This window comes from Gopherus flavomarginatus, chromosome 1 (assembly GCF_025201925.1).
Source record: "Gopherus flavomarginatus isolate rGopFla2 chromosome 1, rGopFla2.mat.asm, whole genome shotgun sequence".
Taxonomy (NCBI): Eukaryota; Metazoa; Chordata; order Testudines; family Testudinidae; genus Gopherus; species Gopherus flavomarginatus.
This window is the reverse complement of record NC_066617.1, coordinates 208,790,098-208,817,331: the sequence shown is the minus strand read 5'-3', so window position 1 is coordinate 208,817,331 and position 27,234 is coordinate 208,790,098. Positions and strand designations below refer to the sequence as shown.

Here is a 27,234-nt window from a genome sequence, read left to right as displayed (position 1 = left end):
CAGATCACTTCTCCGGTGGGAAAACACACGGGGGGAATCTGTGGGGGGGAAGAAACTTTGAATTACCCCATGTGCCCCATCCCTCCCTTCTGAAGTGAGTTATTGAGGAGGGAGAGGGAGAGGGGCATGGATTTTGGAAGCTCTGCCCTATGCCAGCCCCACACATCTGGAGAACTTGGGAGTATGGAGGGAAAGGAACTCGCTGGCTTTTCTTTCTTGTAACACAGCTGTTACTGGAGCTGAGTTGCCATTGCCTCAGTCCCACTGCAGGTAAGGAGCGCCGCTCCGTAGGAGGCAATGACAGCACTAGCGGTAGTATTTGCTGCCCGGATTTGCATGAGGAAATCTGAGCCCAAAGGAAGGGATGGTATTGTGGAGAGCAGCCCCTCCCTGGTCTCTTTTTCTTACCCCTCTACAAAGCCATGTCAGCACAGCTCTCACTGAGGGTATCCATGAGGGGCTGGAAGGGGGATAATATAGAACAATACAGTCCCCTCCCCCCCTTTCTATGCCTAAAATTTGGGCCACAATAAGTTAAATAGGAAAACAGCTTTACTGGGTGTGGCTGCAACACTTGAATATAAATACATGCTTAGGCTTCTTACACCAACATATTTTTCTTCTGTTTGTTACACCAGTATTGAAGAACAATGGAGAATGGTTTACAGTCTCTTATATCAAGTTTCCATACAACTATTACCTAAACTGCATAGTGGCTCTCCTCACAGGAAGTTATTTTCAAATGTGTGTCACATTTGGGTACGGTTCCCCTTAAAACAGATTTGGAAAAATGGTGAGGCACCAGTGACCAAGGCATCTCTAATCTGAAGGAAAGCCACTACTAACCTCTGGATTTAGAAAAGAGACAGGATTCTGGTTAAAGAGGAAAATATCTTGAAAACAAATGATCTTTGAAAAGATACTGGTGGCTCAGATTTGGACCAAAAAACAGAATTATTTTAAAAATCAGCTTTTATATAATTGAAGCTCAGTAGAAATGTTTCCATTGTTTGTTTGTTTTTTAAATTCCAGTGGAAACTAGTTTTATTCAGCATAACAATCTCCTGTCATGGCAGCATTGAGAAATGGGTACTGCTTTCGTTTGGACATTGCAAGAATTGTGTTCTGCACAGCTTCTTTACATGGTATTTCGATTCTCTCATTTTTGTTTTTAATAGGTCATCCCTTCCTTCCAATCTGGAGATCAGACAACTAGAAGATGGGACTGAAGGAGTATTTGCAGTGACGCAGCTTGTCAAACGTACCCAGTTTGGTCCATTTGAATCCAAGAGAGTTGCCAAACTGGAAAAGGAGTCAGCATTTCCACTGAAGGTACAGTATGGCACCAGCAAAATGATACTGACATGAAGTTAGTGTTAAGGTCGTCACCTACAGATGATGTAAAGAAGCTGATAAGTAGAGACAGGTTCAAGCCACAAAACTTGGAGTCAGATATTGAACTGTGGGGTGCTCTGGGTATTTTTAATGAAGGGTTCGATTTGATCCCACTTCTCTAATAGGTAATTACAAAAGCCAGTATGCTTTTGTCTTGACAAGAACATAAGATGTGGTGGTGCTGTTTACACAACATCCAGAAGAAAAGTTTGTTTCTTTCTCATTTTTATTTTGTTCTTTTCCCTTGAAAAGTTCCAGTGAAAAACTACTTTGAGTGTTTTCAATCCATTTTTCCCTTCACAGTAATATCTGATTCAGCAATAAAGATCTAGAAACCAAATTCAAAGGTAATAAGTGTTCAGGATTTTTTCCCTTACCCTTGATAGGTAAACAAGTTAAATGACATTTCCGTTTTGAGGGAGGAATTGTAATCTAGAGGCTAAAGCAGCTTATTTTGAGTCAGAACTCCTGGGATCTTCTCCCACTTTGCCACTAGCTTTCTTTGTGACCTTGTGCAAGTCTTTGTGCCTCAGTTTACACATCTGAAAGCGTATGTGATGTGTACCTTAAAGGAGTGTTGAGGCTTACTTTGTTTCTAAAGCGTTTTGAGACCCATGGATGAAAGGCACCATCAAGGCACAAAATACACAGTCTTATTTATATTAATAACGATGTGTTATAGGGCTGTCAATTACTCACAGTTAACTCATGCGATTAACTCAAAAAAATTAATTTTGATTAATCACAGTTTAATCGCACTCTTAAACAATAGAATACCAATTGAAATTTATTAAATATTTTGTATTTTTTCTGCATTTTTAAATATATTGATTTAAATTACAACACAGTATACAAGATTGACAGTGCTCCCTTTATAGTATTATTTTTATTACAAATATTTGCATTGTAAAAATGATAAACAAAAAATAGTATTTTTCAATTTACCTCATACAAGTACTATAACGGGTTCCCTTTATTGTGAAAGTGCAACTTACAAATGTAGATTTCTTTTATTACATAAATGAGCTCAAAAACAAAACACTGTAAAACTTCAGAGCCTACACCTCCACTCAGTCCTGCTTGTTGTTCAGCCATGCTCAGAAACACAAGTTTATTTACATTTGCACGAGATAATGCTGCCTGCTTCTTATTTACAATGTCACTAGAAAGTGAGAACAGGCATTCGCATGGCACTTTTGTAGCTGGCGTTGCAAGGTATTTCCATGCCAGATATGCTACACATTTGTATGCCCCTTCATGCTTCGGCCACCATTCCAGAGGACATGCTTCTATGTGGATGATGCTCTTTAAAAAAATGTGTTAATTAAATTAGTGAACTCCTTGGGGGAGAATTGTCTGTCTTCTGCTCTGTTTTACCTGCATTCTGCCATATATTTCATGTTATAGCAGTCTCAGATGATGACCCAGCACATTGTTCATTTTAAGAACACTTTCACTGCAGATTTGACAAAGCCTAAGCAAAGAAGGTACCAATGTGAGGTTTCTAAAGATAGCTACAGCAGTTGACCCAAAGTTTAAGAATCTGATGTGCCTTCCAAAATCTGAGAGGGTCGATATGTGGCACATGCTTCCAAAAGTTTTAAAAGACCAACACTCCGATGCAGAAACTACGGAACTTGAACTCGCAAAAAAGAAAATCAGCTTTCTGCAGGTGGCATCTGACTCATGATGAAAACATGCCTTGGTCCTCACTGCTTTTCATCATTATCAAGTAGAACCCGTCATCAGCATGGATGCATGTCCTCTGGAATGGTGGTTGAAGCATGAAGGGACATATGAATCTTTAGCGCATGTAGGACTGAATATCTTGCATCGCCAGCTACAGCAGTGCCATGCGAACTCCTGTTCTCACTTTCAGGTGACATTGTAAACAAGAAGAGGGCAGCATTATCTCCTGCAGATATAAACAAACTTGTTTGTCTGAGCAATTGGCTGAACAAGAAGTAGGACTGAGTGGACTTGTAGGCTCTGAAGTTTTACATTGTTTTGTTTTTTGAGTGCAGTTTTTTTTTTTTTTACATAATTCTACATTTGTGTATTCAACTTTCATGATAAAGAGAGATTGCACTACAGTATTTAGGTTATATAAAAACACTTTTTTTTACAGTGCAAATATTTGTAATAAATATAAAGTGAGCATTGTACACTTTGTGTGTTGTAATTGAAATCAATATATTTGGAAATGTAGAAAACATCAAAAATATTTAAATAAATGGTATTCTATTATTGTTTAACAGTGCGATTAATCACATTAATTTTTTTTATTGCCCAATTAATCATGATTAATTTTTTTTAATTGCTTGACAGCCCTAATTTATTATTGTGTTTGTATGTATTTACATTTTGTTTGTATGGGTGGCTCACAGGTTTTCCAGAAGGATGGGCCCCTGGTTTATTTTGATACCTCTAACGAAGATGACTGCAATTGGATGATGATGGTGAGAGCAGCCACTGAATATGAACACCAAAACCTGACTGCCTTCCAGCATGACAATGATGTTTACTTCACCACCTCCCGGGACATCCCACCAGGAACTGAGCTGCGAGTGTGGTATGCAGCTTTTTACGCCAAAAAAATGGAAAAGCCGGTGCTGAAGCAGGTCACTAGTATTGCCAATGGTACGTTTTGGGGGCCTTTTTCTTCTTCCCTAAGGGCCCAGTCCAACAAGGTGCTGATCATCCTCCTGAGCTCGGTGGCAGTTGAGGGTGCTCAGTACCTTGGAGGATCTGGTCCTGAATCTGTAAATTGTGTAAAAAATTGGACTCTCAGATGCATTTGTGCCCTACAAGAAAGAAGCCTAAGTTCTGCACCAAGAGGTATCTGAGTCTTTAAAAAAAGATGCACGTCCTAATTGATTTTGCAGCAGCTTGAGACCCAAGACTGGAGGCTTGGTCATTAGCTGCAGAATCAGTAATTTCATCAAAACCTTTCTTCATGGAAGAGCTTTCCAGTCTCTTCCCAAAGAAATTCAAATGTCAGCACAGTGCAGACACATAAATAGATCACCTGAGAAGCAGTCGTCTTTTCTTTTAATTGCAATGAAGCTTTCTGACCTTGCCATGGGATGTTGTACAATTGGGAGCAATTACATGCACCTTCGGAAGTCTTATGTAGAGCTCTGTGAAACAAGGAGATGAGTTCAAACTGAGCTTTTGTTCCACATGATTACTCAAGCTTCTGCAAAGGACGGTAGACAGCTTTGTTAGAGTTCTTTAAACTGATGTTAAAGCTTCTATGCCTTGTGCTATGGTAATGTAAATAATGATTTTCCCCTCAATTCTCTTCTATCTTTACATTTCTGTAGCCAAAAAACCCACAACTTTTAACATTGCAGAAGTGTTACTGTTGCTGTTTAGTTGAGAATATACAGTGTGGTTCCTGGGCTGAGAAGAATTTCCAGGATTATGAATGTAGCCATGATTGCTTAGTGATGTGCCGGCACCATCAGTGTGCTTGGTAACTTTGTGTTCTTGACAGTGCAGCAGGCAACATGAAATGCCGTACAGCTGATTGGTATTTAGGTCATTCTGGCAAAGTAGTTTTGGTCCCCCAGGATGTTTCTCAGTGGTGTAAATTGAAAGCCTACCTTTTGTTTGGTTGGGTTTTTCTGAGCAAAAGAGCACCAGAGTTGGTTAATCTTGTGAATGTGTTGCGAGATGAAATCAAATATCCTCTATCCAAATTTTCTGATTAGCTTAGCTCAAGCTTCAAGTCTGTGCTAAATATTGAATAAATATATACATTTGTAGGTTAAGCCCTTCCAAATGATTTCAAAGCATTGGTGGCTTATATAGTGTTAGTGATCTTTGTTATCGAATGAAAATATGGAGACCTTACATACCTCTGTAAGGTAGTATATCCATACACAGTGAAATCCATATGTATGCATCCTGAGTGTACACCTGTGCTGTGCGATGCCGCTGTATCCTGGATTCTAAACTGGAAGCTATTCTGCAGAATTCAGGGATGCATAATGTGTTGCCTTGATTAGGCTCTCTCGCAGAGTAAGTTGTCGAAGACCTGCTGGGTGGCATAGCCTGCAGCACCCACATATATCACACTGGCATGACAGCAAAGATACCAGTCAAATATTGGGAAAATAACAAAAAAGGAACTATTTTTTCCTTCACTGCAGATATATGCTTAGTAGTGATGGAATGCAACAAGAAAGGGAACAAAATCTCTTCAAAGCCTCCCAATGCAGTCTTCTCTCTTAAAAAAATCAAGAAGTCCAGTGTGCCTGTAGCTGACTTTGCAGATAAATAAAATATTTCATCCTCTGTTCCTGTCTGTGCTGTATGGAGCCAATAGTGACAAAGTAAGGGCAGATCTAGATGGAGCAAAGGAGCTGCTCAGTGCACAGTGTTTCTGCCGTGATGGAAACATCATGATTATGTGACATACAGTAAATATGTATGAGCTTAATCCATCTCTGATAGTTAATGGGGAGAGAATTTAAGTATATAGATTTTCATTTTATTACTTTCCTGGGTGCTGTGCTTAAAAATCCACTGAAGATAGAAAAGGGAGTGAAGGGACGTGGAAACATTTTTTTTAAGCAAATGTTTCTTATCCTAAATGCCACTGACTGGTTTTAATTTATTTTTCTCATGTTACTTTTTTTTTTTTTTTGAAAGACTTAATATCTGAAATATGGTAGAATACAAGAAGAAAACCAAAAAGATACAGCAGAGTGGGAGCAGCCCCATTTTGGAGATGGCAAGAACAGTGGTTACCCCTGAATCTTGTGTTGGCTAAAGTAGAAGGATGTAGTTAAAAATCTTAAATAAAACTTGTAAGCCAGGTGGATAATATTGATAAAGAACAGATCATTTGGAAAACCTAAATGTGTTATAAAGATTGGCTCCCACTTCCCATAGGCATGAAGCAGAAAAAAATCTAATCTTTGGTAACTGGGGCAAAGAAAATTTTTAAAAAGCATTAAACTTTTAGAAATTGCCACACTAAAAACCAAAATCAGGGTACATTCATGATCCTGGAATACAGTTAAAAAAGAGATCATCTGGGATTGTTCTTTGAAAAGTAGTTACACTAACTTTTGCACATTAATATTAAAGATGTCTTTTTCTTGATTGCAGAAGTGTAAAACACTCCACCAGAACATCCCCCCTTTGTTAGCTCCAGTACTGTTATTGCTAGAATGTAGAGCTGGACAGGAAACTGAAATTCAGTTCTGTGAGAAATTTTAAATTTTCAGAAAAATTTTCATCCACAGTTGGGACAAAATATAAGACTCAAGACGTTTTCATGGAATTAAGCTCCTGCAATATTCTGTGTTGGAAATGGGAATGTGTTTCCAAAATGAAATATGGCCCTTGGGATTCCTGGCTACCCACATGGCAGGCTATGGGATTTCAATAGATTGTGAAATATTCACCTTTGGAGATCTTAAACAATCTGTAAAATGTTCTAGATTTCTCAGGTCCACCTGATGGATCTTTAGATGACCTGTTTAGAACTTAACCTCTGTTCACAGCGCACAGTTATTTAACAGTTTTCCTGATTCTGTTACCTTTCTTTTCCCTGAAAAATCCCTAATGGCATAATGTGTTGCATGGTTACTTAAAATAACGTCCTACTTTTCTTTCTTTGTATATAAGACCTGAGAAGTTGCTTAAGCAAAACATCAATATGCCTGTCTGGCAAAATATCCAGCTCACTAAACTATTCAAATATGTGATTTCCTTATCACCACCCTTATTTATTTTAACCCAAATGTTAGTGTTTCCGTGATGCTTTTCAGTCTGTATCCCCAGTTTGTCCAGAGCTGGATAACTCCGGCTTTGAAGGTGCCCAAGATTGGTTGCTCCAGGTGTGCTTTTTGTACTGCTTCTTTCATCTCCACTTAATTTAGGGACAAGGAGATCCAATCTACAACTCGGATGAGTCGTAGGAAGGCTCCCACCTCATAAATCTCTCCTGGGTTTTTTTTTTTCCAGTTTCTATTTTGGCTCCTTAAATGTAGGTATGGGAAAGTCCTGCTTGCACCCTTCTCATGGAGTAAACATTAGTCTTTGAGTGTCATTTCTGGCATTTTGTACATCTTAAAGTATCTGAGGAGGTGTGGTTTTTATTCCTCCTGTTCTTTACCAGTCTGCCATACTAGTGCCACGATAGCAGCAGCTGCCTCCTTGGGTCTTTCATGACTGATTGGTTGTAATCTGCTCTTCTGCGGGCTTCCTTACAGGATAAACAAGATAGTAAATCCCAGAAAGTTGCTGAAGGGTTTGCTATCTTCATTTTCAAAACTGTTAATAATTTCTCCTTGGCATGTCCTAGTGAGCGCTCCAGAGAGTAGTGGGCCCCTTGAAGCAGAGTCCAGCCAGTGGACGTGTAAAGTGTGTTCATCTGTTTTCCTGGAACCTCAGCTACTGACAGGTAAGGGGAATATGGAATTTGTATCAGAAATATACCCAGAAATATTCTGGAAGTTCTGTCCTTCCAAGCCAACAGATTATGGGCAGGGAAGTGGCTTCACTATACCATAAATTACACTTTTGTAGATTCTTCCCCTTCCTCCCTCCCTCCCCCCCCATCCTAAAAAAAAAAAAGTAAAACTGCAGTAGCAACTGATATTGACTATAGGCATCCTGTCTGATAAAATGTTTGTGTTATTGGATCTGGAATGAAAGAAACACTTGTATAACATATGGTAAATTAATATTATGATTATCAAAGGATAGGGAATTGTATACGCAAAATGGTGCAAAATTAGTGACGGGCTTATGCTGAGTGTTGTTATCAATGAAGCGATTGGAGCTGAAAGCCAGTATAAGTAAAAGCTAATGGAACTTGACATTTTCATACTTTGTGTTTATAGCTATTGAGCATAATTTTTGAGAGCACCTAAAAGGCTTAGCAGTGACGGTCCCATTGACTTTCAATGAAACTTAGGCTACTAAGTCATTTTTAAAAATGGCACACTGTTAAATCATTGAGGTACATCAGTGGGCCGCAGATCTGTTCAATAAAATATAATGTAATCATCTTGGCTAATACACCGGGGTTGAACCAGGAACCTTCAGAGCAAAAAGTATGAACTGCTACAACTTGAGCTAAAAAGGCAAGGCTCTGTAGTTGGGTTGTGTAACAATTCATATCCTCTGCAGAGTGGCTCAGAAGGGGGACCTGAGCACGCACTTACCAATTTAATAACAAGTATTAAAATCTCTAAAATTTCAATCCATCTCAATGATCAATTTAGTTTATAACAGAGAGCATACTTTTAGTTAGAAAAGTGTTTTAACTGCAGTGAAATACTTGATCTAGGCAAGAATCAGTTAAATAAAGGAGTTCTAATTATAAGTTTTGGTGCTGGAGCCATCTACATGTTTCATGGCTGTGTTTCCCCCACACACATGCCTGCAGAACATCTGTTGAGTCACCTGGAACAAGCCAAAGGAGTCCCCCAGACAAGCCAAAATGATGCAACTCCAGAGAAGCCTGCAGAGGCTCCCATTGCTGATCAGCCTGTAACTGGCGAAGGTGCTGGTGCCAACGTAGACTCCAGGAGGACTCCACGAAGGGGAAGAAAGCCCAAAGCAGCAAAAGCAGAAACACCTCTTGTCATTGCTGAAGATAAAGACCCAGCAGGTGAGATGAGAGAGGTTTAATAAAAGCAGTTGCCAAACATGCTTCCACCTTAATGATCTATTCTCAGCAAAGTCTGCCGAGTTCAGAGTCTAAATGGGGAAACCTGGAGATTTTTTTAGTTCACATAGAAAACCCTAGTGTCAATACGGAAAATGATTCAGTCTTTTCTAGATGCCTCAGTGCTAAACACTGCAGCAGCTGCATTTAATCTGGTGGGCAAATTTACTACTGGGCAGCCAAAAGAAAGCCCAAACTTTCAAGTTCAGGTCCAAGTCCCTTTCCTTAGGGCTGGTTTTATTAAAGCAGAAAATGCAGAAAACCTCAAAGACACACAAAATACTGGGTAACGGAGGCCTAACTTGCTTTCCACAAGCTGGGAAGGGAAAGGACACATCCTTCTGCCTAGCCTGTCCTGGCTGTCCCATAGGCCTTCTGTCTTGTTCCCATGAAGGGACTTCCCTCAGGGTCTTGCCTTGACCCTCATCTTTCCAAGATTGAGCCAGGAACCTTCCTGTATATTGTCTCCAGTAGTGCATCACATAATGCATGATCAGCCAACCCTTCATTGACATGTGCCCTGTCTTGAAACCACTGTTCTTAAAAGGCTGTGCCCCTGCGACAGACACGTTGGCTGTGCCTCAGTTACAGTCTGGCACTCTGTTACATGATGTGTCTGTTATCAGTGAAGCTGTTGAATGTGCCAGTGCCGTACAGGGCATAGCATCTTTTGTCCATGCCCTGAACACCAAACTGAACAGCTCTAGCTTTAACACTCCCCTGGGGGAGTGGCTTGTGAACCTAAGCCTGCAAAATAAACTTAACTCCTCATCCTTTGCAGTACACTGTTGTATGGGTGTAAAGTTTGTCTGAGGCCGTTAGCTCAGCAGGAGGAAAAAATAGAATGGACATTTATGTGGCTAACAAGAATATCTACAGTTACATTAAATAGGATGAAAACAAAATTTGGAAAGGAGCTAATCCCCCGTGCTTCTGGGAGAATAAGCCAACCTCTAACTTGAGTTTGTTGGCAGAAACGTTTCTTATGGGCAGATTTTTTCTGTAATTGCCTAATTCCAGCTAAACATCTGAATCCTGAACACTGCTGGTGCTGACTAGAGGCTGTGACAATTCTCTTGTTCCTGTTCTTATTGTAGATCGGGGTGGGCAAACTTTTTGTCCCAAGGGCCACATCAGGATTGTGCAACTGTATTTAGGGCCAGGTAGGGAAGGCTGTGCCTCCCCAAACAGCCTGCCCCCTCTTCCCACTTCTCACCCCCTGACTGCCCCCCTCAGAACCCCAAACCCATCCAACCCCCCGCTCCTTGTCCCCTGACCACCCCCTTCCAGGGCCCCCACCACTAACCACCCCACACCCTATCCAACTCCCCTGCTCCCTGTCCCCTGACTGCCCCCTGGGACCTTCTGCCCCTAACCAACACCGCCAACCCCTGCTTCCTGACTTCCTTGACATCTATCCACATCTCTGCCCCCTGACAGGCCCCCCCGGTAGTCCCACACCTATCTAACCCCCCCATTCCCCTGACTGCCCCCTCCCAGAACCTCCACCCCATCCAACTGCTCCCTGTCTGCTGACCACTCCCCTGGGGTCCTCCACTCCCCGCCCCCTTACCGTGCCGCTCAGAGCAACAGGAGCTTGCAACCACGCCACTGTGCTGCCCAGAAGAAGCAGTGGGCCAGAGCGCTGGCGGCATGGCGAGGTGAGGCTGCGGGGGAGGGAGAACAGCAGGGGAGGGGCTGGGGGCTCAAGGGCTGGGCAGGATGGTCCCATGGACCAGATGTGGCCTGCGGGCCATAGTTTGCCCATTTCTGTTGTAGATAGATCTGTCTGGAGACTTGGTCTCTCTTATGTAAAGAAGGGTCCTGTAGAGAAAGAGAAATGTTTTCTTTTCCTTCTGAGAGTAAATTGTTCTAAAAGAGTCCTGCCCTCCTCACATAATCAGATGGTTTTGTTTGTCTTGGAGGTGTCTGTTGAGTTGGGTTCCCATTATGAACTTGAATTTGAATATTTATTTTTGACTGTCCTGTCTATTTTGAACTCAATTGGATGCCAAGAGTTGAAGCTCCATTTCAGTTTATTTCTGGATCAAGAGTGTTTCAAAGTAAATGTAATGGTTGACGTCTGCCTCAGAAATATTCTGAGTTTTATTCCTCTGTGTGTGTGTTTAAAACTCTTCATGTAAATATTGTATTCTTATAATAATGTATTCACAGTGGATCGAGTAGCTGAAATTATAACAGAGATTCCCCCTGATGAGACAGCCCTTCCCCCTGCAGCGGAAGAGAGGATTATGGAACTGGTTTTAGGAAAGCTGCCAAGCACCACAAACAACATCAGTTCAGTAACAAAGTAAGTCAGAGCAAGATGCAATCCTTCATAACTGGATAGAACCTTCTCTCCTAATATCTGTAAAGCACCATTGTAGTTTCCCCCTGTTAGCATGGAAGAAGGGCTCATTTGGAGCAAGTGATGAGAGCCATATACACTTAGACAGACTTCTTCAGAGTATAATGACTCTGATGAGAACTTGGAAACATAGCCACATCCATTCAAAGCCTTCTGTCTTGCATGTGCTTGCGCACACATGCATGCTGCCAGTGGAACAGCTGGTCAAGGAGTCTCTGCACCCTTGTGTGCCACAAAGGGGGATTCATGCAGGCCCAGTGCACTGTAAGCTGATGCTGGGTTGTAGCCATGGGTGATGGGAGACTGGTGACATGATTTTCACCCTTAGAGTGCAGTGCGATAGGATTATTTCTCTATCTTGCTACAGTTTTGTACAATGGGATATATGAAACCCGTAAGAGGCTGCAAAGTTAAATGTTACTCCCACTGAATGTTGTTGCTAAAGATACGGATGTTTAAATAACATGCCTGGGAGAGATTTTGTCTCTCACTGATATTTGTAACTTGTGAATTGCATCTCTTGCATCACTGCGAATGACATTTCAGAGTTCGTAATAAACCTTGAGCAAAGGGGAAAAATGTCTGTGAAATTTACAGAGCTTCACAGAGGCCTTTGTTGTTCATTTAATTACATATTTAAAAACTTCTAGCTTCTTGAGAGACTTGGAGGTGATCGATCCATTGCTATTTTAAGGTTCTAGTTCATAGTGCTATAAATAAATTGAAGCTAGCTTCTTGAGAGACTTGGAGGTGATCGATCCATTGCTATTTTAAGGTTCTAGTTCATAGTGCTATAAATAAATTGAAGTCCACAGCAAGTAGATGGCAATAAGAAAGCTAGCTTCTTGAGAGACTTGGAGGTGATCGATCCATTGCTATTTTAAGGTTCTAGTTCATAGTGCTATAAATAAATTGAAGTCCACAGCAAGTAGATGGCAATAAGAAAGTACACATTCAAAAATATGTGCAGAATGGCATTTAGGCAGTGAAACGGAACAGCGCTGCCTGATGGTTCCACGCATGCTCATTTTGTACGGTTCTTGCTTGAAGACTATAAAGTTTTTAAGTGAAAAATGATATTGAGATATGTTTTGGAGGGTGAGAAGAGCAGTTCCTGTAAGAGCCTTGAACATACAGTCTTTGACTGTGGTGGCCACTGTTTTTCTGCTTGAGGGAGACTGGAGCAAATTCTCTTCTGACAGATGAGCTCTTCTTCATATATGGCCAGGAGGAGTCACCGTTGTCCGAACAAGAGGCTGACTTCCCCCTAACGGCTAAGGTAGCCCTCCTAGCCTTTGTCAGCAGATGGAAGTCTTAACTTTTTTTCTTTTTTTTTAAACTATGGAATACTGTTCACTCCCTTTCTTTCTCTAATCCAGTAGGTTTGCTCATCACCAAAACACAATGTCCCTCAAAAGAAGTTTAATTCTCTCCAGTAGACATGGAATACGTCGAAAGCTGATAAAGCAACTTGGGGAACACAAACGGGTATATCAGTGCAACATCTGCAGTAAGATCTTCCAGAACAGCAGCAACCTCAGCAGGCACATCCGGTCTCATGGTGGGTTTGCCTTCAAGCTCCCTACCATGCTGTGGTTCTCTCCAGTCAGTTCAGGGGTTCAATAGAGGTATTCGAGATGCAGATGTTTTTCACAGGTTCCATCATTAATTACTAGAGGGCTCCTTAATCAAATGGACAAAAGCATGATAAAATCCAATGGCTGGAAGTTGAAGCTAGATAAATTGAGACTGGAAATAAGGTACAGACTTTCAACAGTGAGACGGTGTAGGGTGTTCTCCGCCACGCTGAGTCTTTAAATCAAGATTAGTTCTCTCTAAAATACATGTTCTAGTTCAAGCAAGTGTTATTGGGCATGTAGAACTAAATGCAGGAATTATGTTGGGGAAGTTCTATGTCCTGTGCTATAGAGGAGGTCAGACTAGTTGATCTGACTTCAAACATCAAAGAATTAATCCTTGTAATGATTGAAGCTGCCCACATTTCAGCTAGTCAGTTTGTTTGGAGCAACCTATAGAATTGTTTAACTATCACATGTGGAGTTCCCAGTTGGTTACATCAGTCGCTCACTCTTTGTTTTGTCTTGATGGATCCCTCAGGTGACAAACTGTTTAAATGTGAGGAATGTGCAAAGCTCTTCAGCCGTAAAGAGAGCTTGAAGCAGCATGTTTCATATAAACACAGCAGGAATGAGGTGAGTAGAAACAACCAGGTGGTTCTTCATGAGGAGAGATGAAAATATGCTGAGAGTTCTGTGCTGACGATTGGGGTGTATAAGTCAGTCCTGTGTGAATGGATCCCTGGTATGAATTGCCTAGGACAGTGGTTCCCAAACTTCTTCTGCCACTTGTGCAGGGAAAGCCCCTGACAGGCTGGGCCGGTTTGTTTACCTGCCACGTCTACAGGTTCGGCCGATCGCGGCTCCCACTGGCTGCTGTTCACCATCTCAGGCCAATAGGGGCTGCTGGAAGCGGCAGCCAGTAAGTCCCTCGGCCTGCGCTGCTTCCCTCAGCCCCCATTGGCCTGGAGCAGTGAACCGTGGCCAGTGGGAGCTGCAATTGGCCGGACCTGCGGACAGGGCAGGTAAACAAACTGGCCTGGCCCACCAAGGGCTTTCCCTACACAAATGGCATCCCAAGTTTGGGAAACAGTGGCCAATGGAAAAGTGCTCGGGTATTTCTTACCTCAATGGGGAGTGTCACTGATTCAGAACTAGCTGGAGACTTGGGGCAGGATGTAAAGGTGTGCTCCGACTGCTGTTCACTGTACTAAGTAGAATTGTTTCACTGTTGTCTTGTTTGCGTGTCCTCTCTGGTTACTGCTACCTGTTGTCTCTTGTTGTATGTTTAGACTGTGAGCTCCCTAGAGCAGAGACCATTGTGTGTGTGTGTGTACGTGTACATACAGTGTTACTTACAGTGGGGTTCTGATCTTTGATTGAGGCCTCTGAATGCTATTGCAGTACAAATCATAATGCTAGTAAAACCCATTAATGGCAATGAGAGTCTTTCCGTTAACTTTAATCAGTTTTGGATCAGGCCCTAAACTCTCAGATTACTGGCATCTGATGCCAAGAATATTGTGGAGCCTGACTATGAGTCAGAAAACATCTTGTTTTTCCTAAACCAAATTCTTCATTGCAGGGCTTAGAGTAGCCAAAAAGACACACACTCTCTCACCTACACATGTGTATATATACGTCTTTTATAGACCAGTAAGTACAGCACCATATATTTTTGCAGCAAGTTTAGAATTAGGAGTCATGCTCTGAAATTTAAAATGTCAGAATTCTGCACTGAAATGTACTCAAATGTTTTGAAGAAAAAAATTTCTGTTGAAGAAAATGAAATGGCTGTCACAATAAAAAAGTAGCCTAGAATTTTTTGCAAGCTCTCTTTCCATTGTGATGGTTTGTGTTTCTTCTCCCTCTTTTAAATGTTTACTGTTTACAATCCTCAGGTCGACAGTGACTACAGGTACAAGTGTGCTACGTGTGAAAAGGCATTTCGGATAGAAAGTGCATTGGAATTCCACAATTGCAGAACAGGTGATAACTGCTCACCAACGTTATCTAATCTTGAATCAGCTTTATTAATTTCCCATATGTGATGGCATTTACAGACCTCTCACTAAGACTAAATGAGCGATGGAGCAGTACTGGGCCAAGAGGGCCCTGCCCTTCAGCCACTGTCGAACTTACTCCAGATGTAGGACTGGTTTAAAAGGGGACTCTGGCACTCAAGCAGGCGGGAGAGTGAAGAAAAAACTGTCTGCAGGAACGAAGTTAATTTGTTGGTAGCTTCTGGGACAGGAATCCACAGGGGAAGGGCCTGGACTGTGGGTAAGACCTGACCTAGCAGCCAGAGGTTCGACCCCTTTTTCTCTCCCCTTCTCTCTGACAGGGGGAATCACTGGGAAGCCCTGAATGACTGTCTGAATTGTTCAGAGTGTTTGAGCAACCCTTCCTGGGGAGGGAAGCTGTGACCCTGCTGTGACCCTGCCCCAAAATGAAGAAAGAATAGGGAAGATAGGAAGTAGTCCAATGGTGGCTGGTCTGGTGTATCAGCAAGAGGGCGGCTGAGACACTCCTCACTCTTTTCCCCCTTGGGCTGGGACCCAGTGGAGAGGGAGAGCCCAGGTCCCTGTGCCCTTCCCTCCCCCATTTTGTCCAGCCGGGAGAACCCAGGGAACACCAGAGGAAGACAGCTGTAACTCAGCTGCCAGCCCTCAGATTGCCTGACAAAGCCATCCCATGATTTTGGGAACTGTTGAGCCATGCCTATGGATCCCCAAGTGAAGTCTGCTACACCATAATTCATCTCTATAGCAACCAGGAGGGAAGAGTAGTCAGGCTTCACCTTCCTCACACTACAGCAGCACTGTAAAAACAAACATCTGTTACCACATCATGGAAAACTATTTCAGGCAATCTGTACAGCAGCAGTTCCACCTATGCGTTGTATTTTATCTCTTTCCCTCTCTCGAATCTCACATCCCCAGCTGTGTCTCAGATATTTCCTCCCAGATATCCTACCACTTTCTCCAGCTTGCTTTTTCTAAAACTAAATTTCACACCTTTCCTCTCAGTCCATCTCTGCTTTCTCTTATCTTTGTCACTGTTGAAGGCTCCAGACTTGCAGCCTCCAGTTTCCCAGCCTTGCACTCTTCATCTGCTTTCTCATTCCTTCTCCCAGTAAATTAGTCTCCCACTAGGTCCTCTTGTTTCTTTCTCTGTGATATCACTAGAACCTATCCTTTCCTCTGCATCTCCTCCCTAGAGCCCTTAGTCACTCCTTGGACACAAAATATCCATCAGCCTGGAATCCTCTGGGTAGTTGTTGTTCCTCCAAGCACAACTGGAAGTAACCTTACTTAAGACTTTTCTTCCAAGGGACAATGCTTGTATAAAAGGACAGATGGTGCCAAGACCTCCCAGTAATCTGCCTTTCATCAGCTCTCTCTCTCTCTCTCTCTCTCTCTCTCTCACAGAGTTGATTCTTTCCAAAATCAAAAACATTTTGGACCTATTGTTACCTGGCCTAATACCTCTTTCTTCTGTCTTATCCCTGTGGCATCTGCAGGACCATGCAACAACCCTCAGACTTCTGAACAGCTTCTGAGTTAGGAAGAAACTTCCCCAGTAGGCCTGTCCATTATGGGGGTTTTACGCCTTCCTCTGAAGCACCTGGTACTGTCTGTTCTTGGAAGTCAGGTGCAGACTAGGTGCGCCTTTGTTTGAAGCTGAGATAGCAATTCCTATACTACTGTGTTCCTCAGACAGTCCCGCTCCAAACGGGACGTCGTATTTGGAAAACCTGTGACTGAACCCAATTTGGACAGAATTAATGAGAGTATACCAGACTGCAGGGTCAGGGGCCTATATGAGGAATTTATTGTGCTAGAATCAATGTACATGTTAATGTCTTTAGTATTTACCATTGCTGAATTAACTTCAGAAGCAATTTTGGTGTGTTTTGGTGACTTCTAGACTTTCATAGGGCAAGACAAACCTGAGGGAGCGAGGGTGGAATCTCTAGTACAGTTGCTGTGATTGGTTTTGAGGAGCAGATCTTAACCTGTCGAGACTCTAGATTGATTAATTTGATTTGTCAGAAGACAAATTGACAAGTAAGAACAAAAAACTGTCATGTTCTGCTTTCCCCAGTTTCATGTGTGGTGCTTTGTAATGCTCGAGCTAACTATAGAATAAATTTCTTTTCATATTTAAAAAAAATACCATTTTTATCTTAAAATTATTGCTTTTTTTCCATTACCTACAGATGACAAGACATTCCAGTGTGAGATGTGTTTCAGGTTCTTTTCCACGAATAGTAACCTCTCAAAACACAAAAAGAAACATGGGGATAAGAAATTTGCATGTGAAATCTGCAATAAAATGTTCTACCGGAAGGATGTCATGTTGGATCATCAAAGGAGACACTTGGAAGGTAAGTACACTTGGCATGAACCTGACTGTCGCTTTTGAAGTGTCAGTTGACTTGAGGAAATTAAGTAAATCATTCTGCAACAGTTTTCACTTGATGCTGGCTATCATTTCAAAACTAATTAGCTGATCTGGTGTAGCTTGTCCTTGGGGGAGGGAGCGGTAGCAAATTTTTAACAATAAGGAAAATGAACCATTGGAATTGATTACTGAGGGAGTAGATGCTCCATCATTTGGAGTGTTTAAATGAAGATTGGGTGTCTTTCTGGACTATATGCTGTAGTTCAATAACCAGTTGTTGGGCTACATGCATTAACTGCCTGGTGAAAATTGTGTGGTTTCTGTTGAATAGGAGGTCAGACTAGATGGTCATAGTGATCTCTTGTGATGTTAAAAATCCATGTCTTGTGAAATTTCTGTGGTAACTGAAAAGCATGTTGGCAGAGTTGCTGTCTTTTATTGGGAATTGGACGGCAGTGAGTAAGCACAGATCCATTCCAGAGAATAATATGGGATTAAGATTATCAATTTAACAAATAAATTGAATGCGGTACAATATGTTGCCTTACAACATTTAGAGCACTTATGAAACCAGACCAGAAGAGCTGAGCACTCACAAATCTCACTGAAGTCCGTGGGTGTTGCAAGTGCCCTTTGATAATTAAGTCGTAGTCTCTGAAGGAAATGACAGCCACAAAGAAGAGGTTAAAAATGAGAACATACAATGAAATCTGGGTATTTGTTTTAAACTGCTACTAGTAGTTTTTAGGGACAAGGTTGAAAGTAGTTTAGAAGCAGGGCCAGATTAAACAATCTGGGCCCTAGGCACATAGCAAGAGAGGCCCCTCCTTTTGTCCTACCCCCCCCCATACCACAGCCCCATCCCCCACTTTGAGTGGTGTTGGGGGCAGTGGGTCTCCCCTCACCTGTCACAGAAGCTGGGCCAGTGACCTGGGGCCCCCTTCTCTCCCTGAAAATAGAAGCAGGGGCCCTTCTCCCCTCGAAATCAGCAGGGGTGGCAATAGAGGTCTTTGTTAAACATGAAGTGCCTGGGGTTGAGCAGCTGTGCATCTACAGCACCCACTGACTGACTGGCTGGAAGAGTTTCTAGGTTAAACTTCTCACCACCCTAGATAAAGCACCTCAAACCGGGTAGATTTTACTGAAACAAATAATGAAAATGATTTGCTTACAATAGAAGTATCTTTTCTCTCACTTTAAGATTGGTACAAGTAACCAATAGGAAAACAAAATTATATCTTCAACACACCTCTCTTATATTTCTAAGATCCCTTTCACCGCTGTAACTAAGCATTGGTTCGTTCATTCAGAGACAAAATTACACATACAGTGCTACTCCCCTATCTCACTGCACTTTACAGGAACGGTGTGTATTCAACTGAAAAGGCATACAGGAGTGGAAAATGTGGTTTATTTTTTTTTATTTTTTTTTTGGTGGGGACTGTGACGTTAAGGGGTGAGGCGTGTGAAAAGAGAAGACTTTGAGCACAGCACGGAGAACATGGTGCGCTACAAGAAGGAACCCTCGGGATGCCCTGTGTGTGGGAAGGTAGGCTTTTTTTGCCAGTTTGTGTCAGGTAGAGCTTTGCATTCAAGCTCCAGCAATCCTCCAGTCCTCACTACAGACGCACCAAGAAAAACTCTGTAGCCAGCGTTCTGAGGAGCTTGTCACTTAAAGCAGCATTAAACAAAACCCTAGTCCAACCTCATATTTTCCAAGGACCAGTTATAAACTATTACACTCCAGATTTGTCTATTAATACAGTCTCTTTATTTGGCTTAGGTTGGTGTGAAGGGTTTGTGGTGGAGTGAGAGGAGCTGGATGTGTGCTTTGTGAGCAATTCTGCGTTAGAACTGAAAGTGCATGTGTTGCGTAGTGATGGAGGCCACAAGTGCAATTGGTGGTGTTGGGTGGTAAAATATGCAATCCAAGATTAGTGTGAATGTGAATGGCATGGACGTGAATGTGGGCTTAACTACTGTTTCCGAGATGTTTAATGATTTGTGGTGGTGGAATTTGTACTCAAACAACCTTATTTCTAAGTAAATAATGGGTTTTTTTACTTGGGAATAGCTAAGTGTCACTGCAGTGTAGCGTATATAGAAGGGACCACCCTTCTTAGGCAATCCTGTTTCAAGATACCATCCCCAAATATCTCCAAATGTATTAATTGTAATTCTACTCCACCTATATAAGATGTCCACCTCTGTTACATAACCGATCTCTGCTAATCCTTTGAGTGATTGTTGATGCGTAAGTCACTATGTTAACAGCTTGTGTAGCCTGGTGTGGAGTGGATGATGGGAGCTCTTACTTCTCTGAAACACAAACAAATAGGTTGCCCTGCCCAGGAACAAGTGGAGCAGTATTAAATACCTCCTAAACCTAATTGCAAATTAAGTTATGAAGAGGAGTAGCTCAGATGCCTCTTGAGGCATGACATTGTTCAGTGTTCTTCTACCCTAGGTATTTTCATGCAGAAGCAATATGAACAAACACCTCCTGACACACGGAGACAAGAAATACACCTGTGAAATCTGTGGACGTAAATTTTTCAGAGTGGATGTTCTTAGAGATCATATTCACGTCCATTTTAAGGTATTCTGTTAATATTCTGATAACTTGAATTTTTTATTGGAAAGCTATTAGAGAATACTAAGGTGGTGTGATCGTGCTGGCCATGTAAGAGGGATCACATACATCTCCTTACCCTCTACGTACATCTCTATAAGGGTCTGTTATACCTGTTTCTCAGTTCAAGCCAGAATTTGGTGTTTGGAATCTCAGAAACAAGAGTTTTGGATTTTTTTAAGGTAAAACCTTTGTAGCTTATCTTCAACACTGTGGGTGGTTAAGTATGAGAAAAAACTATGAAGTAGAAGAGTTGAGAGAACCATCACTTTAAACATTAATAGATAGGTTACATAAAGAAAGTGTGGTCTAATGGTTATGGCAAGCAACTGGAAGTCAGGAGGACAGCTTAGTTCAGTTCCCAAGATTGGCCCCTGACACTCTGCCTGACCTTGGGCATGCCACTTAACCACACTTACTTCCTTTGGAGGGTGTGGAGGCTCAATTAACTAATGTTGTATGATCCCTTTCAGAGCTTTGGGTGGAAGGTGCTATGCGAGTGTTGGGTAGAAGTATTATTGATTATTATAGCGGTTGTCACACTGATCCACGGAGCACAGGCTGGTGGTCTGCAGACATGGTGCTGCTGCTCCTCCTCCTGGTTGCCAGCTGCTAAACTGCATTCAAAGGCAGCTATATTCTGAATCTTTTCTTGATGTTACTTTTCCATATAAGCAATTGCTATAGTTGCTACAGGGCTGTTAAGCAATTATGAATGGGAGGGGAGGCATGCCTGAAATAGGCTCTCTGCTATAATGTATTCCATAGTCAGAAAGTCTTTCAGAATCCCTGAGGTATTACAGGATCCTCATGGGGAAACATCTTGCCTGGAGAACCCTTTTATTGCAGTTAAGAGTCAAGTGGTTTAGTGAAAGGGTGCAATTTCTTTAACACAAACTGAAAGGTGTTACACTTTTCAATGGTGCCATTAAAATGGTGCTATGGATTTAACACTGCTGCGGTTTAGTCCCTATTTATACTAATATTCATAAAATATGCATATATCTGGCATTTTAAAAATAACAAAATTGTGTCTGTCTACAAACTGGGGAAGTTTTGCAGGGATTTTATTATATGAGAGAATGCCTTGAATCGTATTATTGTTGCTGTTTATGTAGTTAATCAGTGTGGCAGAAGGTTTGGGGCTGTATTAACTTTTGACATTAGATCTGATTAATATGGAATCTCCTTCCCTACCCTGTATAGGACATTGCACTAATGGATGACCACCAGAGGGAAGAATTCATTGGTAAAATTGGAATCTCATCAGAGGAAAACGATGACAACTCTGATGAAAGTGCAGATTCTGAGCCTCACAAGTATAGCTGCAAAAGGTGCCAGGTAGCTTTAAATTCTCCTTTCCAACTAAATGTGTGTGTTAGTTTCTTCTGTCAAAGAAAAAGTTGTTGTAATCAGAATTTCACAGAACATTGAAAATAAGCTAAGAGAGGGCCAGTCTGATGGTCTAGCAGCAGCACTCCAAGACCACGACCTAATACTGGTCCTGCACTCCCACGTCAGCAAGAGTTGGTAGCAATGAGAGGGTGCCACACTCCTCCCTGGCATCTGACGCTAATGGAATAGCATTCATGGCCTCTGGAGCATACTTGATTGAGCCATCCACTGTGGGAGGAGGAAATGATGATCACAGGGAAGGGCTTTTGGGAGTTGGAAAGAAGGGGGGAGAGGCATGGCCAGGGGGAAATGTCATCTTCAAGATTCTTAGAATTCTCTATCAAAGAACTGATTGGTTGGGACAGCTAAACTGACTGATGATTGCTTATGTCAGAATGGCTTTGTGGTTAAGGCACTGGGCTGAGATTCAGGAGATCAGGGTTCAAGTCCTAGCTCTGCCACAGCTTGTGTTACCTTGGGCAAGTTATTTAGTCTCTGTGCCTCATTTGTTCCCCATCTGTAAAACTGGGATAATAATACACCCCTTCTCCCAGCGTTTGTCTGCCTTGTCTATTTAGATTGTCATCCCTTTCAGACAGGGACTTACCATCTACACCACCTCGCACAAAGGGGCCCTGATCTTATTTGGGGCTTCTAGATGCTGCTGTCATACAAGTAATCATATGAAGATGTGTGACCTCAGCAGTGACAAGCCTCACTTTCAGCTCAGTACAGTTTAAACAGCTGAGAAGCGAAATCCCTGAGACAGTGCATTGTGGTAACTCTTCAGGCTGCCTGTTGTGCCAGGCTAACCATGATATAAACCATTTGATAACGTAGGCGTCAAAATAAGAGAATTTACAAAATTCAGGTTAGAAAGCTGTTTCTTTGTCAGCTCTGGTATCAAGCGTCCCTGCAGTCCTAGGCAAATGGAACAATCCACTATCAGAGATGACAGCAACAGCTGTGGAAGATGGGTAAGTGCTGGGAAGGGAAGGTTCTTCCTGGCTGGAAATGTCTCTTCATGCATTCTGAAGGGAGAACAGAAAAGTAAATCTTAGCAAAATAAGACTCCTGCATGAGGAGACAATTTTTCTTTTTCCTCTCCGCTTTCCCTATGAAATGGGAAAGATCCTTAGAGTCCAAAAGCTACTCTCTCCACCTGCAGGTCTGCTGCATTGATGGCTAAGAGAGTTTGGTTGTAGCTCCCCTCAGGGCCAGAAATAATCAGAGGATTCCTAGCAGAGCAATGTGACACATTTTTTTCCATTTCCAGCGGCTGAGTGAACTGCCTCTGCAGCATTCTCAGCCCCTGGGAAGGGAGCACCAGCCTGTGCTAGTATCCCAAACTAGTCTCCCATGTGGAGGGACTGGTTCTGGATGTTCTTTATAGGTATGCTTAGTACTTCAGTGACAAAACAGGTTCCAAAAAGGAGTATAGATTTCCCTGGACTCTTTGTCTGATAGTGAGGACAATATTTGATTATTGACTATTTATGCTGTAGATCCAAGTCCTACATTAACTGGTCACTATTTCCTGAGAGATTTTTTTCCTGTGCGTTCACTATTGGTTCATTCTGCAGTTAACCTTTGGCAGAGGGAAGGAGTACCTAAAACACATAATGGAGGTTCACAAGGAGAAAGGCTATGGCTGTAGCATCTGTAATCGACGATTCGCCTTGAAGGCAACTTACCATGCTCACATGGTCATTCATCGGGAGAATCTGCCTGATCCAAATGTGCAGAAGTAAGATGACATGTCTGACTAATATTGTATGAACAACTACTTTTTTTTTTTAGCTCAGGGAGGTTGTGCCAAATAGGGGTGCTTAGTTAGTGAGGGATAGACACACATTGACATTCTTGAGGCTTTTCTCTTTAATGTCAAGGTACCAAGAGAAATCCCTTCTTTTTTCAGTTTCTTTTGTGAGATGAGTAGCTGATGTTTTCTGACATTGTCTCAGGTTTATACAGTCCTTGTGTCCCATTGGGACCTCTTGCTTCATTAAGGGCTGTAAAATCAGGTCCTCATTTACTAAAGGGTTAAAACATACCGCTGACTGTCAATATGTCATGTCATATATAGCAGGTACACCATTGCGCAGATAATAGTTGTGGATTTTTAAAGTAAAGATCTTTAATCAAATTAAAAAATGACTGTATAATTTGAGAGAGCAATACTGTCTGGCCACACTTACTTTCTGATGCAGTTGTATGTTTTTTTAAGGCTTATTTTACCATATGCTTATATTTCAAGGAAACCTTTCCAGTAACAGTCTTTTCAAACAAATTTCAGTTGCTGATTGAGATTGCTGAAACCACAGTCATGTCAAAAAGAGAATGGTAGAGTCTGCTTCTTTTTCTGTTTCAGATACATCCACCCATGTGATATTTGTGGAAGGATTTTTAACAGCATCGGGAATTTGGAACGACATAAGCTTATACACACAGGTAACGTTGTTGTTGTTCCTTTATTATTAATATCAAAGACTTCCTTTTCTGGATGCTTTCTGAGGCCATATTTTTTACTTGTCAGGAAGAAACTGCTTATGGTAGTTTACAGTAAGAACCCATACAATTATTGATACTTTTATGGCAGGCCAATTTTATAAAGTATGTATTGTGACAAAGTTCCTCCTCTACCTTGGTGGGTCCTGCGCTTATTCGTGGATTTGCTCACCTCAGTGATCTTCCCCTCTGGTGGAACCCACAGTCTGGGTCAACTCCTCCTGTGTCTGATCAGGAGTTGCAAAGTTTGGGGGGAACCCAGGCCCGCCCTCTACTCCGGGTTCCAGCCCAGGGCCCTGTGGATTGCAGCTGTCTGTAGTGCCTCCTGTAACAGCTGTGTGACAGCTACAACTCCCTGGGCTACTTCCCCATGGCCTCCTCCAAACACCTTCTTTATCCTCACCACAGGACCTTCCTCCTGGTGTCTGATAATGCTTGATTGTCTGATAATTCCTCAATCCTCCAGTAGCACACCCTCTCAGTCTCAACTCCTTGTGCCTCTTGCTCCCAGCTCCTCACACGTGCTTCCTCTCCTCTGGCTCCTCCCCACCTGACTGGAGTGAGCTCCTTTTTAAACCCATGTGCCCTGATTAGCCTGCCTTGATTGGCTGCAGGTGTTCTAATCAGTGTAGCTATCTCCACTGCCTTCTAGAAAGATCTTACTTGGCCCCAGGAGCCTTGATTAACCTGGAGCAACTGCCATTTGGTTACCACGGTACTCGGGATTTGTTTAGCCTGGGGCTAACATACCTGTTCCTCAGTACTTTACTGTAGTCATCTGGCCTTGCCTCATCACATATCTCCCCCCTCTGCTCAACACCATAGGGTTGGGCAACTTGGGACGCCAGGTAGTGTGCTCGTGAAAGACCATCAACGTTGCCATGGTGGCATCCAACCCTGTGCCGTATGCAGAACTGGAATGGTTAGAGGGATAAGAACCACCTGGTGACCCTTGCATTCTTTTCCTTATTTCTCTGCATCCACTGGAGGGGTGCATGATCCATCACAAGAGTAGATCGCCGGCCTAAGAGGTAATAACACAGTGTCTCCATGGCCCATTTGACAGCAAGGCATTCTCTCTCGACTACTGCATACTTCTGTTCTCTTGGGAGCAACCTTCTGCTTAGGTAGAGGATCGAGTGTTGTTCTTCTCCAAACATTTGTGACAGAACCGCCCCCAACGCCACCTCAGAAGCATCTATCTGTAAAATAAATTCCTTGATAAAGTCTGGGGCTATGAGTATGGGGTCATTACAGAGGGCTGTCCAAAGGTCTAAAAATGCCCCCTCTGCTGCGTCGGTCCACTTCACCATGTCTGGACCTCGGGCCTTCACCAGGTCCTTTAGAGGACTTGCCCTACTGGCGAAGTGGGGAATAAAACGTTGGTGGTAGCCTATCACGCCTAGGAACGCACCGACCTGCTTCTTTCGGGTCAGCCGGGGCCAGTTTTGAATCGCCTCTAGCTTATTAGTTTGGGGCTTCACTATACCCCTTCCTACAATATATCCCAGGTGCCTAGCCTCTGCTAGTCCTATGGCACATTTAGCATGATTAGCATTGAGGCCAGCCCGCCTTAAGGTGCGTAGTACTGCCTCAATTTTCTCCAGGTGGGTTCCCCAGTCTGGCGTATGAATGATGACATCATCTAGGTATGCAGCTGCATAACTAGTAAGGGGCGCAGCAGCTTATCCATGAGGCGCTGGAATGTGGCTGGGGCCCCATGTAACCCAAAAGGGAGGACAGTGTACTGGAATAGCCCATCTGGGGTGGAGAACACTGTCTTTTCTTTAGCTTCTTTGGTCAGAGGAATCTGCCAATACCCTTTTGTCAGATCCAATGTAGTCAAGAATCGGGCACTACCCAGTCGGTCAACCAGTTCGTCAATGCGTGTTATGGGGTATGCATCAAATTGGGATACTTCATTCAGTCGGCGAAAGTCATTACGGAATCATGTGGTACCATCAGGTTTGGGCACTAGAATGATTGGACTGCACCATTGACTGTAGGATTCTTCAATAACGCCTAATTTTAACATTTTCTTTACTTCGGCCTTGATTTCTTCTCTTTTGGCTGCTGGGATTCAGTAGGGTCTCAGTGTTACCTTGGCTCCGGAGATCGTGCGGATATGGTGATAGGTCTCAGTTGTCCGCCCCAGTTTTGTAGAGAACACATCTCGGTTATGATTAATCATATCGGCTGCCTCGATTTTTTGGATTGGCTTCAAGTCGGGTGATATCTTCACTTGCTCATGTAAGTTATCCTCCTGGGGAAGGGTCTCCTGGGTGACTAAGCATGCCTCTCGATCATGCAAAGGTTTTAGACGATTGATGTGGTAAATTTGCTCCGGTTTCTTGCGGCCTGGCTGCCGCACCGTATAGTTTACCTCTCCCACGGCTTCAGTCACTTCATAGGGTCCCTGCCACTGGGCCAACAGCTTGTTTTCTGCTGTGGGAACCAGGACCATTACTGGATCCCCTGGTTCGAACCGTCGAGGCTTTGCTTGGTGGTTATAATGAGTCCGTTGGGTCTCCTGTGCTTTCTCCAAGTGTTCCCGTACAATGGGTGTAACTCGGGGTATCCGATCCCTCATCTGTAGTACATGCTCAACTATGTTCCTTCCGGAATTTGGCTCCTCTTCCCAGGCTTCTCTGGCTATATCCAATATGCCTCGGGGGTGGCGCCCATATAGTAGTTTGAATGGAGAGAAACCTGTGGAGGCTTGTGGAACTTCCCGGATGGCGAACATGAGGTACGGTAATAGGGTATCCCAGTCTTTCCCATCCCGGCTCACCACTTTCCTGATCATGGCTGTGAGGGTCCTATTGAACCTTTCTACAAGGCTTTCTGTTTGTGAGTGGTATACAGAGGTCCGTAGGGCTTGTACATGGAACAATGAACAGAGATCTTTCATCAACTTCGATACGAAAGGTGTCCCTTGATCAGTCAGTATCTCCTTGGGTAGCCCAACCCAGGAAAAGATCTGTACTAGCTCCTTAGCTATTGTCTTGGAAGCTGTGTTGCGTAGGGGGACGGCTTCCGGGTATTGGGTTGCATAGTCTAATACAACCAGCACATATTGATGGCCCTGAGCTGTCTTCTCTAGGGGCCCAATCAGATCCATGGCTGTGCGTTCAAATGGTACCTCTATTATTGGAAGAGGTATCACAGAGGCCCATAAGTGTGGGTGAGGGCTATGTAGCTGACACTCTGGACAAGAGGTGCAGTATCGCCTGACATCTTCATGTGCTCCTGGCCAGAA

General features: G+C 42.9%; 1 protein-coding gene across 2 annotated transcripts in view; it reads left to right on the top strand.

The window, feature by feature from the left end:
- PRDM15 (PR/SET domain 15) overlaps window positions 1–27,234 on the top strand; it is a 57,046-nt gene that overhangs the window by 17,135 nt on the left and 12,677 nt on the right. For both annotated transcript variants that reach the window (XM_050933454.1, XM_050933464.1), the window contains 14 exons: window positions 1,179–1,332; window positions 3,783–4,035; window positions 7,718–7,816; window positions 8,807–9,031; window positions 11,264–11,399; window positions 12,836–13,017; window positions 13,575–13,669; window positions 14,935–15,022; window positions 17,256–17,423; window positions 18,895–18,989; window positions 19,908–20,039; window positions 21,279–21,413; window positions 23,051–23,214; window positions 23,839–23,918. In XM_050933454.1, the coding sequence (XP_050789411.1) occupies window positions 1,179–1,332; window positions 3,783–4,035; window positions 7,718–7,816; window positions 8,807–9,031; window positions 11,264–11,399; window positions 12,836–13,017; window positions 13,575–13,669; window positions 14,935–15,022; window positions 17,256–17,423; window positions 18,895–18,989; window positions 19,908–20,039; window positions 21,279–21,413; window positions 23,051–23,214; window positions 23,839–23,918 (2,006 nt within the window). The remainder of the gene's footprint in view (window positions 1–1,178; window positions 1,333–3,782; window positions 4,036–7,717; window positions 7,817–8,806; window positions 9,032–11,263; window positions 11,400–12,835; window positions 13,018–13,574; window positions 13,670–14,934; window positions 15,023–17,255; window positions 17,424–18,894; window positions 18,990–19,907; window positions 20,040–21,278; window positions 21,414–23,050; window positions 23,215–23,838; window positions 23,919–27,234) is intronic.